General features: G+C 42.7%; 1 protein-coding gene across 4 annotated transcripts in view; it reads right to left on the bottom strand.

Moving 5' to 3' along the window:
- Positions 1 to 18455, bottom strand: part of satb2 (SATB homeobox 2) — a 49863-nt gene that overhangs the window by 11303 nt on the left and 20105 nt on the right. For 2 of the 4 annotated variants that reach the window (XM_026145442.2, XM_026145443.2), the window contains exons 4-12: positions 11826 to 11952; positions 10730 to 10853; positions 10028 to 10130; positions 8253 to 8303; positions 7581 to 8173; positions 6372 to 6584; positions 6160 to 6246; positions 5234 to 5386; positions 3088 to 3282 (exon numbers count right to left, since the gene is read on the bottom strand). In XM_026145442.2, coding sequence (XP_026001227.2) covers positions 3088 to 3282; positions 5234 to 5386; positions 6160 to 6246; positions 6372 to 6584; positions 7581 to 8173; positions 8253 to 8303; positions 10028 to 10130; positions 10730 to 10853; positions 11826 to 11952 — 1646 coding nt within the window. Of the gene's footprint in view, positions 1 to 543; positions 1541 to 3087; positions 3283 to 5233; positions 5387 to 6159; positions 6247 to 6371; positions 6585 to 7580; positions 8174 to 8252; positions 8304 to 10027; positions 10131 to 10729; positions 10854 to 11825; positions 11953 to 18455 lie in introns of those variants that run through there. The other 2 variants (XM_080290452.1, XM_080290451.1) reach the window with 2 other exon arrangements.

An 18455-nucleotide genomic window follows, 5' to 3' on the forward strand; every position in this document is an offset into this window, starting at 1 on the left:
ACAAATACACTCTTACAGCACCTACACACTTCATAGACACGCTCACACAGAGCCGCTAGCATGGTACCGCACATACAGTCCAGTACAAAGCACACACACACACACAAACACACACACACATCAGTGGTATGTGAACATTTGCTTCAGAGAGCAGCACTGCGTTCATTTTTCATGTGTATCCCGGGGTTGGTTGTTACAGTTTTAGAGACCTTCTTATTGTCCAAACACAACAGAGTGCTCACATTACCAACTATCAGTATGAGATTGTGTGTATGTGTGGCAGATGGGACACATGTGTGGTCTGTGGTGGCAGGCTGGCTGGAGCCTGAGGTTGGTGGAGGGCTTCATCTGGGACAGAGCAGGGAAGGGGGGGGCTCTCAAGACAGCAACATGAACACACACACCTCATTTCCGATTAATAAATCACCAGCGTTTCACCACAGTTCTTCTCCCTGTGTCTCTTGGGGTGGGAGTGAGGGTGGGTTGGGGGTGTGTGGGGGGTGGGAGGGTTATTACACAGGCGTTTATGAGTGTAAATTTTATTTTTAGACTTTGGCGAGAGGAGTAGAGGAATGTGTTAATGGTGCCACCACAGCTTCCTTTGCATCTTCCCATCAGTCTTTAATACAAAGCTCTGAATTGGGAGGAGAGAAAAAAGGCTTGGTGGTAGAGTGAAGGTGGGTGGAGCTGCAAAGCAAGCCGTGTAGGATTCATGTCACAATACCAAATGGGAAGTCTGAGCATTGGCCTGTTTTTGATTTATGGCATATGGTATGTACTATATGTGGGCTATAATAGCTTTGGAGCTGGGGGTGACGGGGGCTGTGGGCAGAGTAAGCTGGCGGGTTCAACCAGAGGACCTAGACTCAGTCCAAGCAGTGAATGCTGTTTCTACCGTCGAACCTGATCTTCCACCTCTTTTCAGCGAGGTCAGGAGATGAAGAAGTGACACACTTCCTGTTGCTTCTCTGGACATTACACCGATTGAACATTTTGGGGAATTTGAACCTTTTCATGTTTGCATTTTAAAATTAAACTATAATCAGCTGCTTGATGTTTCTACCTCAAGCAAGAGAAGGGGAACGGGGGTGTTTGTGTTAGGCAGGTTCAACATTAACATAAACACAGATACCTTCATGTACCAACAAGCTCCTCCTCTGGAGTCAAGTATGGTAAACCACAGGCATGTATACAGGGTTTGCATGCTGTGGCAGCACTCCTACATTAAATATAACTATATAACTGATAGAGGCTGTCGCCACTGGATCATGGCACTATTTATAAAAAAAAAAATTTTTATCGATACTTTCAATTCAATTCAATTTTATTTATATAGCACCAAATCACAACAACAGTTGCCTCAGGGCGCTTTATATTGTACAGTAGACCCTACAATAATAGATACAGAGAAAAACCAAACAATCATATGACCCCTTATGAGCAAGCACTTTGGTGACAGTGGGAAGGATTTACTCCCTTTTAACAGGAAGAAACCTCCAGCAGAACCAGGCTCAGGGAGGGGCGGGGCCATCTGCTCCGACTGGTTGGGGAGAGAGAAGGAAGACAGGATAAAGACATGCTGTGGAAGGCCTGCAACTTAATGCATAATTACAATGGGGGGGGGGGGGGGGGGGGGGGGGGGGGGGGGGCTACAAGTCAGGAAATAATTAAGCTATAAGTGCATTTTATCTGACACCATAAGTACACAGTTCTTTTCAGGGCGTGGGTCATGTCATGCTGTGACTTTACCTCGCATAACTGGGTATTTTACAGGAAAGAAGAGAATAATTGTACTGTAAGTAATGTACAAAACAGCCTGAGTGTAAAATGACAACTGATGAATGGAAAATCCTTCATGGATTAAAAAAGATTTAATAATGAAGGCACGTTTAACTCACACCATAATACGAAAAATATTGAACAACATTACCTGTTCATTACACACCAGTGAAATTTGTTATGCTATACCTAAAATTAAAAGTAAATACTTGAAATTGCTTTCCGTATAATTTCTGTCTCCTTCCTGTAAAATACTTAAAATTACTGAGGACTACTTAAATTGATTTAGAGCATAACTGTTGCTTTGTTACCCCTTTATTCTACCTTTAAGCATCTGCATGTTAATATAACTGCATTATTCTTTCAAATAAAATACACCTAAATTTAATTTAATTGCAGAGAAATAAAGACCTTTGTCACGGGCCGTATTATAAAGTGCTATCCTACTTTTTAATTGGACTTGACTTACATTTCTAATTTATTTAAGCTTTGCACTAGAAGAAAAAGCAAAACCCAGGCATGCAGATAAAGTTAGGTGGGGCGGCTTCAGCGTGTGTCCAACTGGAGCGCTCACAGTAACCAAAGATGCCAACACGTTTCTGTGCTTCCTCCATCGATCTCCCTTCTCTCTCAAGCCTCCTTCAGCCTCTGCCTCCCTCCTCAAAAACTAATGGGGCATTTCCTCCAGTGCCACACCACCCAGCAACTCTGTTTACTCTTCATTCCACTGGGGCACACAGGGACACACAAACACATCTGCACCCACCACAAGATCAAACAGCACTGCGCAAACTTAGATTAAATAAATATAATGACTCAATAATAATGACAGATTTGGTCTCTGAAGGTAGAGGAATACACTTCCATCTGTTTTAATACGTGAGAAGTGCCATGAAAATGGAGCTCAGTAACAACTATTTCTAATATCATTCTTTACAGCATCTTAGTCATCCTTATCAGTCAGTGTTTATACCGTACTGTGTGTTCAGCACATTCATATCTGCGTACTTTTTAGGAGATTGTAATTAGAAGGGGTGGCCATGTTTTAAAGAAACAGTTCTGAAATAATCGAGTAATCCATCAAAAATAGATTTTAGGACACACGTGTTTGTAGGTATGAAGACCAAGCACTTTCTCCCGATTTCAAGTTGTAAATATTATGAGATGAGGTGATGTGCAGGAAATCTGTTCAGTGTGTTTACTAGAGACACCGTCTTTGTGCCAGCTGTAAATAAAATCCACCCATTGTATACCGCATCTGGATATGGAGTGTTGAGGTGCACGTTACCTCCACATGCAAACACTTACCTGTGTGTCCTGTGGCATGTGGAGGACGGTGTGCAGCCTCTCGCTATGATGGTGTCTGGACTCCTCCTCGTACGAAAGATCTCTGTCGGCCTGCGGCAGCGTCAGGAACCTCCTGATGGTGCACAGGTTCTCCCACAGAGTCCGGTTCTCAGGGCTGGGGTTCTCCTTCCACCGAAGTAGCTCGCACAGCCAGCCCTGAAGAGGAGACAAAGATGTATGCGTGGGGGGGGGAAAGGTGAGGTTAAAAAGAAAGGAAGTGTGGACTGTGCGATAGCTGACAGGGATGTTAATGGGTGACTTCTGCTACTGTGTCATACACAGTGAGAAAGAATTGTTATGCAATTTTTTACGACCTTTCTCTCTCACACACGTGCACGCAGAGCAGATGACTCTGCATCTACTCTGTTTGGAAAGTGGCAGCGGGGATGAGCATGACAAGTGGCAACTGAGATAGACATGAATGAGTTTATTCATCCATTATCTGAGTCTGTGTTACAGCAGTGGAAGCAGATCTGCCTCTCCACAGCCACCACCTCCAACTCCTATGTGTTCCCAAGCCAACTGAGAGACATAATCTCTCCAGCATCTCTCTCAGCCCTAGGGCCTCCTCCTGGCAGGACAAATTGGAAACACCTCACTCAGCAAGTGCCCAGAAGACATCCTGATCAGATGCCTGAACTAAATCTGTTGGTTCCTTTTGATGTGTGTTTTGAACCCCAAGCTCCTCACCCTATCCCTAAAGAAGAGCCCAGGTACCCTTTAGAGGAAACGTATTTCATCTGCTTACATCTAAAATCTAATTCTTTTGATTAGTATGCAGAGCTTACGGCTAAGATGAAGGTGGGAATGCAAATTCACCCATAAACTAACAGCATTGCTTTCACAGCCAGCTCTCTTCACAACAGAGTGGTGAAGCTGCGCCAATCCGTCTGTCAATGTGCTCCACTCCACTCGATCATGAACGAGAATCAAAGATACTTAAACTTGTCCACTTGGGGCAGCACCTCGTCCTTGGCTGAGATCTATAGCATTCTCATCCCACCCCCCCATTGAGAGTCACGGCTCAACGAGGCTGACACAACCACATCATCTGCGACAAGCACAGACAAGATCGTGAGACCACCTAACCTGACACCCTCCACCCCGGGGAGGGAAGCTCGAATTAAAATAAAAAGTTGTAAAAGTTGGAAGGATGCAGGATGTGTGAGGTAAAGGAAGACGGAGGAAGGAGAGACGGAGAAGATTCAATTATATCTGCTAGACTGGTTCAGTTTGTGACACCAGCTGTTGTGTTCAACCAGCCACCTCGGGCAGCATGCACTGCTAATCGCCTGATCATCTCTCGCTCTCTCTCTCTCCCCCCGCTTGCTTGCTGTCCTTGCTTGCTGGCCAGCTGCAGCAGATGGGTGCAGTGAGCCATGACCCTCAGCCACCCCCAGACCCACCAACCAGGGGTACCTCGCTAAATACACACAAAAGCAACGCACATACTGTATACATGTTGTCAAGCCTTCTTTATAGACCACCTACATCCCATGTGAGTCACATCCTGCAACATCAAGTTGCTACAAATTTAAAAAACTATTTTTTTAAAGAATTCCTATTATTGTTTCAGTCATCGTGGTCTGAAATTAAGACCAAGAAGCAAAAACTGAAGTGTTTCCTTTTTCATTTTTATCCAAAAATTAGAAGTAAATACATATAAATATAAATAATGTCTTAATGCGTGCGGCCAAGATTCAAAATTTAAAAAAAACAATAGAGGTATAAATAATTGCAGCCAGTGTTAATGTCAAACATTATGTCACCAGAGCTTTAAGAGCATAACTGATCACACACGTCCGGTTTGAAGTGATGGTGAAACAGCTGATGAACATTTAGATCGTGTTACCGGCAGAGTACCAGCTTTGCTGGCTCTACTCAGTCCCACAACTTTTGTAGTTTGTAATAAATCGTTATTAATTCAAATGATTTTGGTTCAATCGTGATGCTCACTAACAAGTTGACTATCTAACTCACAGGGTACAAAAAATATCAGCTACGCTATCGCAGTACATATAAATATGTGACTGCACTTGGAATCTGACCTGAAAAACAAACACTTTAAGTCATTTTGTAGGCTTGTTTTCCCCAACAGTCTCCTCACCTGGCTTTTGTTGGCCGCCACCTTTGCGAACAGAGCTTGGGACACTTTGGCTCGCTTCATCTCTTGCTGAATTTCATCATAGATGCCTGATGTAATGTTGACCAGTGACTCCAGCTTCAGTGGGAGGTCGGAGGGCGGGCCAGACGGCTTGGGCTGGGAGACAGGATAATGATGTAATGCAGAGCACAATTTTTTAAAAAGGAACTTTATTGTGCTTCGACAGAACAAGATGAGTGATAAACAGTCACAGAGGCGTACCGCGTATTGTTTAAGGCTTGTTATTTACTTTATGAATCTACTATGAAATTTAATCACAAAAACAAACACATATGAGGAGAGGTTATCAGCTGATGATCAGGCCAAGTCGCTCTGAGAACAGACATGCAGTGTTCCCAGTACAAGCATCAGCTGCACATCTGCAGCGCATGTCCCCACATGAGTTGTGTTTACAGATCAAAGTCATTAAGTCCTCCTCTTTTGTCTTTCTTTGTTGTTTCTGTTTGAATGAACATGTATTGGCTCTCAGAAAGCTTGTATACACAGCGTTTGAAGTCATCCACAAGACATGTAGAGACCAGCTAGCTTACATTCCCCCAGTGTAAATGATGCTGAGATAATTTTACATAGCCATAATAAGAATAGCGCACCAATTCACCCAGATCCATGAATGGGCATTTGTCCTGACATCAGGGGTACTTCTTATCACTGATGTTGCTCCACGTGCTTGTGGAAGGAAATTTCCAAATACTGTATAATGTCCTTTATGTTTACAATATGTCCCTCTGATGGCTTTGAAGCTGTTTTCCATTATAAATGGAATTTGTTAAGATAAAAACTTTCAAATCCCAGCGCAGGTTTTAGGATGAAGCACATGACATGCTGCAGTCTACTTTGTGAGGGCAAGTTAAAGATGGTAGATAACTCACAGAGTTACAGATCTTGGCCTTGTTCTTCCAGATTGAGGCCCAGGTATCTGGGATTTTCTGGTCCTCCAAGCTCCTCTCCCACACTTTCTAAGCTCATACATGACACAAGGCATGTTAGCATCACATATGATTACTCATACAAAACACCGCTGTTTTCTCGCTCGATGCACTGCTATGGCAACCGCAGTTTATGGCCCGTTGGGCACACTAACCTGTGAAAGGCGTGGTGCGCCGGGGTTGGAGGAGTTGGAGGGGGGAAGGCCGACCGAAGGGTTCATAGTGCGCTCTCTCTCTTCCTGGTAGATTCGGTCTCGCTCGCTCTCAGGCAGGTTGAGGAAGTTCTGCATGGCCTTCAAATTCACCAGCAGAGACTGCGAGGCCGTGCGAGGGTCCTCCTCCTTCCTCAGGATCTCTGAGAGCAGGCCCTGACCAACACAAACGCACACAGCAGGATATGTTATTGCATCTCCCTAGCATGGAAAATTGAAATATATGGTCCCTTTCCCATGCTTCAAGTGTACTGTTGAAGCTCCATTAATGCTATTCTTGGACTCGTTTGGCTTCTTTGTTTAAACCCAGACTGGCAATTTGCTTTTTCCTTTCATTTCACAAATGCATATCAAAAGTATCCAGAATTTTTTTTTTTTTAAAAACCTCTAAACCAAATGTTCAAAACTAGACAATCCTCACTTTTATTAAGCTGACACAAAGACATGTTTATCATTTTGACTTGAAAAATAGATTTTGTCAAATGTAAATCACTTTGAAGCTGCTCGTTTTCTCGTATAAACGTACAACTAGACACTTAAAAGTATTTGCATATTGGTTTGAGCTTCTCAAATACAGAGGCTACCTACCACAAAGTGATGCACCAGTGAAAAACACCTGGCCTCTAGACCAATAGGTCTATCAGCCACCTCCCATTACTTTGATCTAATGGGCCGTGCAGTAACCAGTTTAGCACAGCCTGAATGCATCAGGTGTTTGTGCTGCTGCGATGGTGGAGGAGGAGACTGAATGACGCAGCGAGCAACCCAGCCACGCTTCTGATAAGCCCACCAAAAATACCAAAAGGTGGGTGACCATAAATTAGCCGAGTTGTTTTTCTGAGTGTGTGTGTTTGTGAAAATCAGACCAGTAAGGGCAACTGGCATTTGTTTCTACCCAGTAAACCTCTTCTCACCTGATATGATCCATATAATGTAAGAAATGTGTGTGGGTATTTTTGGTCTCGTCTGACGGATTAACGCCATTGAATGCCATATTTCAGTTTTTAGATTTAAAAACCTCTGCATACGTTTTATTCAACTAGAAACTTGATTTCCTTTCTCTGTCACATCGCCTTCCTCCTCTTCCTCTCATTTTCCCCTTACAACTTCCTCTCCTGACGCCTTAGCCTTGACCTTTCTCTGCGTTCCTACCTGTGTACGGTTGAAAGCCACACGGGCGAACACAGCCTGGGACACGCTAGCTCTCTTCAGCTCATCCCTGACCTGCTGGTAGATTTCAGAGGAGACTTCAGAAGCAGAGGGGTTGCTTCCAGGGTGGTCACCGCCAGCTTTGGATGGACCACGTGGGATCGGCGGGTGGTTCAGAAACTGTTGGTTGAGAGCTTGAGGGTGCTGGTGAGCCAGCAGGCGGCTCACGGCTAGCTGCTGGTTGATGAGGTGGGCCATGGCGAGCTGTTGCCGTACCAGCTGCGGGGAGAGTTGAGGAGAGAGCAGTCCACCTGGGCCCAGCAGGGGCTGCAGGGCACCAGGCGGTGGAGGTGGGGGAGGAGGAGGCACCTGCCCTGTACGGAGAGGAGGGCTGTGATGGAGGGGACCATGAGGTGAGGGCTGCTGCTGAGGAGGAGGAGGAGGTGGTTGCTGAGGTGTCTGGGAGGGTGCCTGCGAATCTGGAGATTTGAGGAGGGGACTGCTGGCTCCCAGGTGACCAAGCTGTGCCAGGCCAGCCAGATGAGGTGGAGGTCTCTGGCCCAACACACAGAAGTCGGCCATGTTGTCTCTCTCAACTGGAGATAATCAGAGAGTGTGTTCAAATAAATATCTTCATTTAAGCACAGTATCAGAAAAATGGATTATATTCCTTACTTTTTATGTCAGCAGCATCTCGTCCAGACCACATCTTCTCCAAGTAATCTCCTGCTCAACAAAACAAACGGAAGATCAGAAGAGTGACATGATGCTGCTGGTGTAAAGCTATGACTTTGCGTCAGCATCCATTTAAAGAAGAGAGCTAAGCTTTTGAGCCAAAGTTAAAGTTCCTAACGTGTCCAAAAATCAATGTAAGTATATACATTTACATATGCTGATGCTGATTGTGTCATGGGTTCTCGGCTGAAAGCTCCACAACAGCTCTGAAGAAACTGTCATGTCAACATCTGTGGAGCAGGACTGATGGAGGAAATGTTGAATGTAACTTAACACCAGCTCGTAGCAGGAGCGCAGCAGGCTCCGGCATAACTCCATCCTCTCTCACTTTCTTCTTACATCCTCTCTCCTCTTCTGGCCTAGTGTTTATTCTGTTATTATTACATTATTATAATGTAGCTTTTGGGAGTGGGACAAGCTGGTGTGGTTAAGTAAAAGAAGGGATATTATGGGGACTATATGACTGAATATCACATCCAATCAGTGTCACTGTAACCATTTACATAAAGCCATCCTGATTTCTACTCCTCCACATCTTCTAAGATGCATGATTCACAAGTTGGACTGGACTCCAGTTGTAGATATTAAACACAGATACGCATGTATAACTCTAAGTCAGGCTGTAACAATTAAAAGTGATACTTTTATATATATATTGGATATAGCAGCAACAATTGTTTTAATAACTGTGAGACAAAATAATAGTAACAATGACTTGACATTTAACACTTAACATTAGCATAGGTCCCATTACCAAGGCAGACCTCATGGATGGAACTAATCTACTGCTTCTAATCAGTCAACTGGACCTTTTAGCTACGACAATCTAACCTGTGAGCATCTTTCTGGAAAGTGAGAGGCTGAAAATGGCTCTTGTGAGTGACTTCAAACCTGCAACACCCTAACCGAGAGAGTGACAGAGTTACTGAGGGCTTCATCCTTTCTCAAATCTAAGGTTTTGCTCTGACTTGTATCCAATATTTTATTTTATTTCATTTATTAGTTTTTGCTGGATACACCAGCAGCTGGAATACTGAGCAAGCTCTCGATATTCAGGGCTTGTGTGAGTGTTTGTTTATTCACATAGAGGGCAAGTGGCACCTGGATGACTTGCAGTGTTAAGTCTTTGCTAGAAGTACGTTCTGGAATAAACCACTGAACCTTTTCGCCCACCTATGCTACTGTCCCTCTCTATGGCTTAAGAAACTCAGCCCAAGCTGACCAGTCACGCTTCTTGCACTCCTCATGTGGTGTATCAAGGGTTGCCATAAAGATGTGTGGTTACATGTAGCTCACATATGTTGTAGCTGCATGGCTAAAATAAAAGTGAGTTGGGCCTTTTAGTAGCTAGTTATAAAATTCTGCTGTCTTCAGAGCTGCATTATAGACAATGTGGGATTAGATGTTGAAAAAATGGTTTCGATCATCTTTTGTCCATTTAATGTTATAGGAGTGCAGTGTTGCATCAGTGGAGCACTCATTTAATGCTCTTCATTGCAGCTCTCGCTCAAGAGTTTGCACTCTCAGATAATCTTGTGTGACTTATTTCAAAGTATATTGCAGAAGAAGTAAAACTGTGTTATCATTTCACCAGAAAAGTAGACAGATTTGTATGTTTTTATTATTTTACTCCAGAAATCATTTTACAACTCCTTGGCCACTGGTCCAACTACCAGATGATTTAAGAACTCTGGCTCAAACTCTATTAGCCTCACCTTTGATTTTTTTATACTTCTTGTACCAACGACCGAATTCTTGACATTTGGCAGTGGATACGTTGGCATAGTAGGAACTGTTCACTATGGAGGAAATCATGCTCTGAGAGGGAACAAGAGGGGAGAGATAATTAATAACCAGCATAATATGAAATGCTTAGACTCACGCAACAACCACATGGCATGCACACATAAACACATACAACATGCACTCTTGCGCGCACACAATAGAAACAGACAAACATTAATCATGACTGGAAGCCACCCATGGAAACTCGAGCCAGTACGGTGCAGCGAGGGAATCTCCAGCCACATACACATATGCTTGCAATTGATGCAGTGATCGACACCCCCACCAGAGATCCATTTAAACACAGTATGCAAACACTTCTCAGACACGAGTGAGAATAGGACCAGGCTAGAGGGCCAAACATACAGCTGAGGACTTTAACACGGCACTTAAACTTTTGGGGTGGAGTTTGATTAAAAGCTTGCAACAATAGCTCGTGGCTGTTTCTAAATGTGCCCAAATGGATCTCGTGAGGGCTGTCTGTAGCCAGGGTGTGTGAAGAGCTTGTCACTAAAATACATGTGTAAAGATATCTCTTGTAGAGGATCATTGTACTTAGAGCACTTTTTGCATGCAGATTAACTCCTTGATATGAAGACGCAGTAGAGATGCTACATTCTGGTGAGTCATACCTGTGATAGAGGACACTCTTTGGCCAGAGTACTTTGGTTCATTTCCTTTAGAAGCTCTTTGAGAGCATTCCTGACAGTTGCATGGTTCCACTGTTCGCAGGGCAGATCCTCCAGCTTTGAAAAACTATACAAACCAAAACCACACATCAGTTTGTTAGGCTCATTTTTGGACAGGAGCACAACCACTAACCTACCTCCACATCTACCTGTAGGTTATAGAGGGAGACAAAAGTAGTTTTGCACTTGTATCAGTTAGCATATTTTATTCTGTCACAGTCACCTCTTTTGACACATAAGGTCAGGGGTTAGATTACTTATCGCCAACGACTGGTTGGTTTAAATCCTACAAGGTTTATTTAAGTTTAAAAAGTAGTTTAATGTTAAACTAAGCCACCATTAGGTTCATATTTGCTCATGTAACTCTAAGCAAGAAAAGAAATGTAAACCGGAATGAACACATAACCCCAACCATAATCCAAGCATCATGTATTAACATCAACCACAAACCACTACTTCCCATCTAGGGTCTATCTCCTTTTAATCTTTCTGGTTTTATTTAATTTTAACCTCAAATAAATAATTTCAACTCGGAGCACGAAGCATGTGAAACGTCTGCCTTTGCCATGGATACATGAATAAACATGTAAACAAACCTGGCTGGTATGCGCCAAGACAATAACAATAATAACCCTCTCATCTGGAGTTTATCTGGTTTTATCTACCCATCAAGATTCTGCTTCACCATTTCTCGGGAACCGACAGTTCCTGGCACGCGGGCTCTCCCTGACGGAGACAGATAATAGATAATTCCCTACCGGGTTGTTTAAATAGAACTTTAGTGTTTCAATATTGTTGCTTTCAAATTTGATATATATGGTAAATTCCTGAACTGCAATCAGCTGCAATGACATCAGCAGCCCAGTGGACCAAGTATCTGATCTAACACACACACACACACACACACACATACACACTGTACCCATAAAATACAGACTTACAAGTCTCTGCTACAGTGCTGCACACAGTTTGTTCTAAAGTCTAATGAATGAGAAAAAAAAACATCCTCTCACATCTGTCTTTCAAAACACAGTCTGACCTTTGTAGTTGAATGCGTAATGTGACCATGTGGTAAACCTCCATCAACATGTCAGCAACTGTTGCTTCTGGAGCATCAGTCAAAAAGTGAATGGGAAGAGGATTCCACTTTCCCACCTTTATGATGCCTGAAAAGAGAGAGCACATACTTCTGTCAATTTTCAATCATTGTTAAACAACCTTTTGACATCACACAACAGAGGAAGTACAAAACTCAGCAGACTATGATGGAAAGCAGCAAAAGAGATTTTCACCCAAGCACTCACTGTGACTAGTAAAGTGTTTCATCTCTACAGTGCTGCACGCTAACTGTAGCTTAGAAAAGTGTTGTACATTTTAGACGGCTTGGCTTTGATTGTTATTAACCATGAGAAGTGGTGTTTAAATAAAGAGTGGCCTCCTGTGTGTTGGATGGCCATCACTCTATTGACTGGTGTTTTTCTTTAAAGACAGCAGTTGCAGTCAGATTGAAAAGACTGTCTCTCGTCCACAGCATGTCTTTATCCTGTCTTCCTTCTCTCTCCCCAACCAGTCGGAGCAGATGGCCCCGCCCCTCCCTGAGCCTGGTTCTGACGGAGGTTTCTTCCTGTTAAAAGGGAGTTTTTCCTTCCCACTGTCACCAAAGTGTTTGCTCATAAGGGGTCATATGATTGTTGGGTTTTTCTCTGTATGTATTATTCTAGGGTCTACCTTACAATATAAAGCACCTTGAGGTGACTGTTCTTGTGATTTGGTGCTGTGCAAATAAAATTGAATTGAATTGAACACACCACCTTCACCTACTGTTCAATTTACTGTTTATTGCCCTTGTTTTATTCTGAGAATGTTAGGTGGATGGGAATGTTAACAGACACTTTGAAGACTGGGATAATGTACATTTAAAATGCTCTGGAGACACCCACTAGTTAGGAAAGTCCTGCCTTGCCAAGTGGCTCTGACTGAGAAATCAAAAGTATAGCCCGATTGATCTTCCTGTACAACTTAATGGAGACCATCGTTTACAAAATGACAATTTTCTTTTAGATTTCCAAATTTCTTTTCCCAACCAAAGGAGTCTCTTCTGCTGGCCATGAGAAAGAAGCATTTTTAAGGTACTTTCACACAGGCATCATTTTCCCACCCAGAAGCTAAGCATATGATCTAAACAGCCAGTTTAGATCATTCAAGCCCTGCAATATTTATCCCTACATGTTGATTTTATTTCTGTTGCTCAAAAATTGCAATTATTTTTTCAAATCTACACATCACCATCTCTCAGTGTTCTGGTTACATGGATACAGAGTCAAGAGACACAACATCATAAACCCCTCTGCAAATAGATCTGTGAGAAATTCTGCTGCCGGACTGGGCTAAATTGGATTTCAGCTAATGTTTGAAACATTCTGGGGTCTTTGTCAGCGCAAACAGAAACATGCTTTTTCTTTTTGAATTATGAGGCACTCGTGTTTCTGCGGGTCTGCACTGCCACGATACTGTTGATCTCTTGATTTAAGGAATCTAGTTGAATCTCTTTAAGAATATTAGCGTAATACGCACAGTCACACACGAGCATTTCACCTTTACCAGAACACACGAGCAGACACACACAGTACCGCACTCACTCACATGGGTTTTTCATGCGGACTGGCTGGAGCTGTGAAAACTAAACAAAGCTAATCGCATTACTATCCTCTAAATGAGATCCAGACGGGTCCTGAGAAGCTCCCTCGCTCTCTCGCTCTCTTTTTTCATCCCCTTATTCCCTCCCACCTCTCCTCCATATCTCCCCCTGTCCTTTCCTCCCGCCTTTCTCTGAGTTGTCCTCTCTGATCTCCCTCTCTCCTTTAGCTGTGATTACAGCTCAGTTATATCTTTGATTCCACTCAGGCAGAGCTGTGTTGTTAATTATTTGGTCATACAGAGAGAGCATCATTAAAACCCTATGCACAAAAAAGTCTGAACCCCCTTAAGGGAGGAAAAGAACCCTAGAGCAGCGGTCCCCAACCTTTTTTGCGCCACGGACCGGTTTATGCCCGACATTATTTTCACGGACCGGCCTTTAAGGTGTCGCGGATAAATACAACAAAATAAAACTAGTACCGGTACCGAAAAAAATAAGATTTATTCATAACGCACCTGAAAAGACCCAGGAAAACCGAGTTAACATTAAAAACGATAACAAAATAACCCTGAAAACCGATAAAAACCCTGAAAACCATACATTTCACACCTGAGCTTCAACTCTCGCGGCCCGGAACCAAACGACTCAAGAGACGTCTGCAGAAGCAGGCCTGGGAAAGAGCAGCCACCTGCCATCATCGGACGTGGAATTAGAGGAACGAGAACAAAGATGTAAATAAGAGGAAAAGGCGTGAAGATGGAAGTTAAAACTGCCTCATGGTCATACGGCTTTGAATCTGCTAAGAACATGTTTACATATGCAGACAGAAGCATTAAAGAAGGTTAAAAAGATTGGAGTGCTCTCACTTCCCACACGTGCACGCACAGTTCAGATGAGGGAGGCTTACGGTGCTTCTAACGGAAAATGTTAAACGTTAAAAGAAATGAACAATCACGCTTTTAAAATCTGCACTCATCAATCATGCAATCGCATGTATATTGTGCGCCTATAAAAATACATGTATAAGGAAGGCAAGGCAGAGGAGCTAAATGCAAGATACACAGAAGTCTAAAATCCAAATCTTTAGTCAGAAGTAGAGAAAGGCTGGCAGTGAGGGAGCAGGCAAAGGGCAATCTCCATTTCACAGCCCAAAAGGATCATGGGAAAAATAAGAAATGCATCAGGAATACAGGGATTGCTCGAAGACCCAATTAAACAGACAAGGTGATCTGTTAGGAGAAAGAAACTGCAGAGTTTATACAGAGAGGTATGCGATCAACTCACTGGACACAGGCAGGGAACAGGTGTGGAAGAAAACAGGTGAGACTAATGAGGGTGTGGCACGCAATAAAGAAGAGGGAAAACGAGCTAAGGGAGGAAATCAAACCGGAAATAATGCAGCACTATATAATATGTGACATGTTCTTTTCTAAAACCCAAACAACAACAGCAGCAGAGAACAGCCTCACCCCCTGGCTACTAATTTTCTGCATGTAGCATCAGCACATCTGAGAACAAGCCAACAATTCCACTGATGCCAAGTTGGGTGGAAGCAAACGGGTGAATAAGCAGACAAACACAAACTCACACAGGACACATGACAGCATGCAGAGACGTGGACGCATGCATGCAGCAGTTCACATGCAAACACGCACGCACTCACACACTCACGCTCAGTGTGACGGTAAATACATTAATAATTGATTCATCTTTTCTTTTTTTTGGTCTGCTGTTCAATGGGCTCTGCTTCTCGTCTACGTTTAAAAGTAGAAATCATTGTTCCCATTTCCACATTAAAATTCCGCCTCCCAGAGACACGCTTTTATGTGGCCGGCTGGTGGCTTGGCTCATGTCTAAGGGTGCCCATCCACACAAATGCAAATCCAAACACACACTTAATGTCTCTGACTCCTTGTGTCGACACCCGTACAGCCCTGCACGCCACTGGATGCCACTATGCGCGCGCACACTCAGATATACACATGTTAATCCAATTCGGCATTTTAGAGAGGCCGAAGCCGGCACACACATGTGAGACCTCGAAAATGGTTCCAGGTTCTGCCCCTGGAAACACACTGACTGAAACCGCACACGTCAGACTCTGATGTCTATCATTTGAGGTACTCCTCTAAATAAAAATCCATCAGGCTGTCATTTCAGGGAGTGAAACACGTCTTCTGTCTACTCTAACGGCCCAGCGGGAGCGAAAGCTTCAGTAACGGCACCAGTTGGTCTTATGATGCAACTCACTGGATACAGAACTCTCTGAGCTCTACGTTCTCACCAGTGATGACCCTAATCCTAACCCTTTGAAATCAGAGGATGTATTTTTTTTCCTTTTCACTCCCCCAAGTATTGAAAATTGGGAACCACAAAGTAGTCACTCTCAAAAGTTATATTTTTTTTCCAAAAAATTTGGGGTTTTAGTTCACAACTAGGATTTGGGTTATTGCCAGTGCCACTGATTGAGTATATACAATCATGCACGCTTATAAGGCACCAGGCTCTCCAAAGTCTTGGCATTCAAATTTAAAGATATCTAAAGAGACCAACAACTTACATATTCTATGAGGTAAAATTATTATTTCTGTCAAAAAGCCAGTGATATAAAGGCTTCAGGTTTTGTTGTAAAGACAATCCTGACTGCAAGTTGCAACTGTTCAAACACAGCATACACTCAGTCGTCTGTAGGTAGTACGCTGACTTCTATCTCTGTGTTCCTCTTACAATCCTATAGGTTGCCTGTGACCTAGTTAGAGGTCGAGATGGTGCTGGATACATAAATTTCCATTTATGTGGAATATTTGGGCAAACTGGTTATGGACTGTGTGGCTAAAATATAACCATGACCCTAACACTACCCCGAGTGTTTCACTGCTAGCCTGATAAATACTAACAAGTTAAAAACTGATTTTGATCATCTGCCTTTATGAAGCAGTGAGTCCAGTTTTAGAGTGATGTTCACAGACATGACTTTAAAGCTAGATGGTGTTTGGGATGGAGCTCTCGAATGGAAAGACTCGGTTTGGTTTCAGTTAAAAAAAGACGATGATTTTGGTTTTATGTAAATAAACACGTTGTGTCTCAGGTCACTGTGGGCTCTCTGTGTGTTTAAACTCAACAGGATCTTTTCTTAACCTCAACTCACAGTTTCAGTAAAACCTTTGAAAAGTTTCTTTAAAGATACATATTGTACTTGTGAATTTTGACTAATACGCTGATTTTATTATGATCCTGTCTGTGAGTCGCCAGCTGCAAAAAGCAAAATTTTCTCATTTCGGTAAATCAAACATTTTTTGCAAGGGCTGCTATGATCATTTCTAATAAAAGGGTCGAAAATAGACCTGGCAAACCTACAAATCAAAAGGTGTCCTTAATAATTGCTTTTCACAGATTCACAAAGCACTAATAAGTAATTTATTAAGCAGTAAAGCTTAGCTTTTAACTGATAAGAATGTGTTATAACAAAGTGGTGTCCAAAATGTAACGACATGCTGTCAGAAGCAATTCACAGCCAGTTTAAAGTCATATGTCCAGTAAACTGCAGCTCTGCAGCACTGACCCTTTTTGGCCTGTTAGACGTGGCACAGCAACAATGCTCTCTCTCTCGCTCTCTCTCAGTGACCACTGTTAACTGTTTGCTCACTAAATCCTTAAAATACAGGTCTGCTCTCATCCAATCTATAAAAGCCTTCAAACCCTTATAATTGAAATAAACAATATCTCCCAGTTAATTACTGGGCTAAGCTAATTAAAGAAAGGCCGTGGTCCTTGCCGGGGACTTTAAATACAACGCCGGGACGCAAGAATGCAGGACACAATTCAAACAGGGAGAAAATAGCTGGGACTCTGTGTAATTTTGGTTGTGGACCGCAGGGGAAAAAATGTATAATTTAAGCCAGAAATTATTCATTTAACATAAACGCTTGTTTTAAAAAACAAAAAGTATTCATTTGAGAGAAGCTGAGGAGAAGTGTGTGTGTGTGTGTGTGTGTGTGTGTGTGTGTGTGTGTGTGTGTGTGTGTGTGTGTGTGTGTGTGTCTAACAGAGAGAGTGTGTTGTGTCTGTGATACTGCATGACTACATGGTATTCCATGCCAAGCGTGCATGCCAGTTTAAGTGCGATTCTATGCCAGTGGATCCTTGCAGGGGTTAAACAGAGTTTACAAGTAACACGTGAACGTTGCTCAAGTCAGCTGCAGGAGTTTAGTTTGTGTGGAGTTGGGATGTCCCATTCAGTCTAGCTTTTTTTTTTTTATTGTTGTTTGTTCATTGATGTGGACAGGAGACCAATGTGGTCTCACTGTTTTCCATGCACACTGATGAGACAGACAGAGAGAGACCTCCCCTGATACTACTCCCCTGATGCTACTAATGGCATTCATCTGCAGACCACAGCAAACACTTGGTATAGCAGTTAGCGTGCTATTTCAGTGCATCAGTGTTGGATGATGTGCATGTGAGTAAAGTTTATTTTTCTAACTAATTTAACAAGGCTTCAATTGTAGCTCTGAATCTTTCCAACCAGAAGAACAAAAGACGAGCAGCATAAGCAGCTCACAACAATCAGTTTATAAATGCTCTTCTTTACACTTTGAATACAAACAGACAATATCAGATTGGCCAATTGGTTTAAGATCACCTCACTATTATCTTATAAAGGAAATAAAATATTTTCTACACTCTCAAATCACCTGGGCCTTTCTATATGATTTCATTTTATGCTTTGGCATAGACAGTACCACTAATAATACACAGCGGGATTAAGATGTTCCATTTTTCCATTGTTATTTTTTCTCACCAAAGAAAGCTATTGCAATTATAACTAATTGAGCTGATGGAAACATCTTAGCAGGCTTTAACACAGAGATGTCAGTGACAGTCAGTGACTTCATCTGACTTTGAGGTGAGCAATTGAACCAACTTCCAATGAGAGCAAAGGTTACTGTTGACTGACATATGACATTAGAGGGTCACAGCCATGGTCAGAAGTTCACTCACACTCAAAAAAGTATTCATCTATAGTGACTT

Source organism: Astatotilapia calliptera, chromosome 16, assembly GCF_964374335.1.
Source record: "Astatotilapia calliptera chromosome 16, fAstCal68.1, whole genome shotgun sequence".
NCBI lineage: Eukaryota > Metazoa > Chordata > Actinopteri > Cichliformes > Cichlidae > Astatotilapia > Astatotilapia calliptera.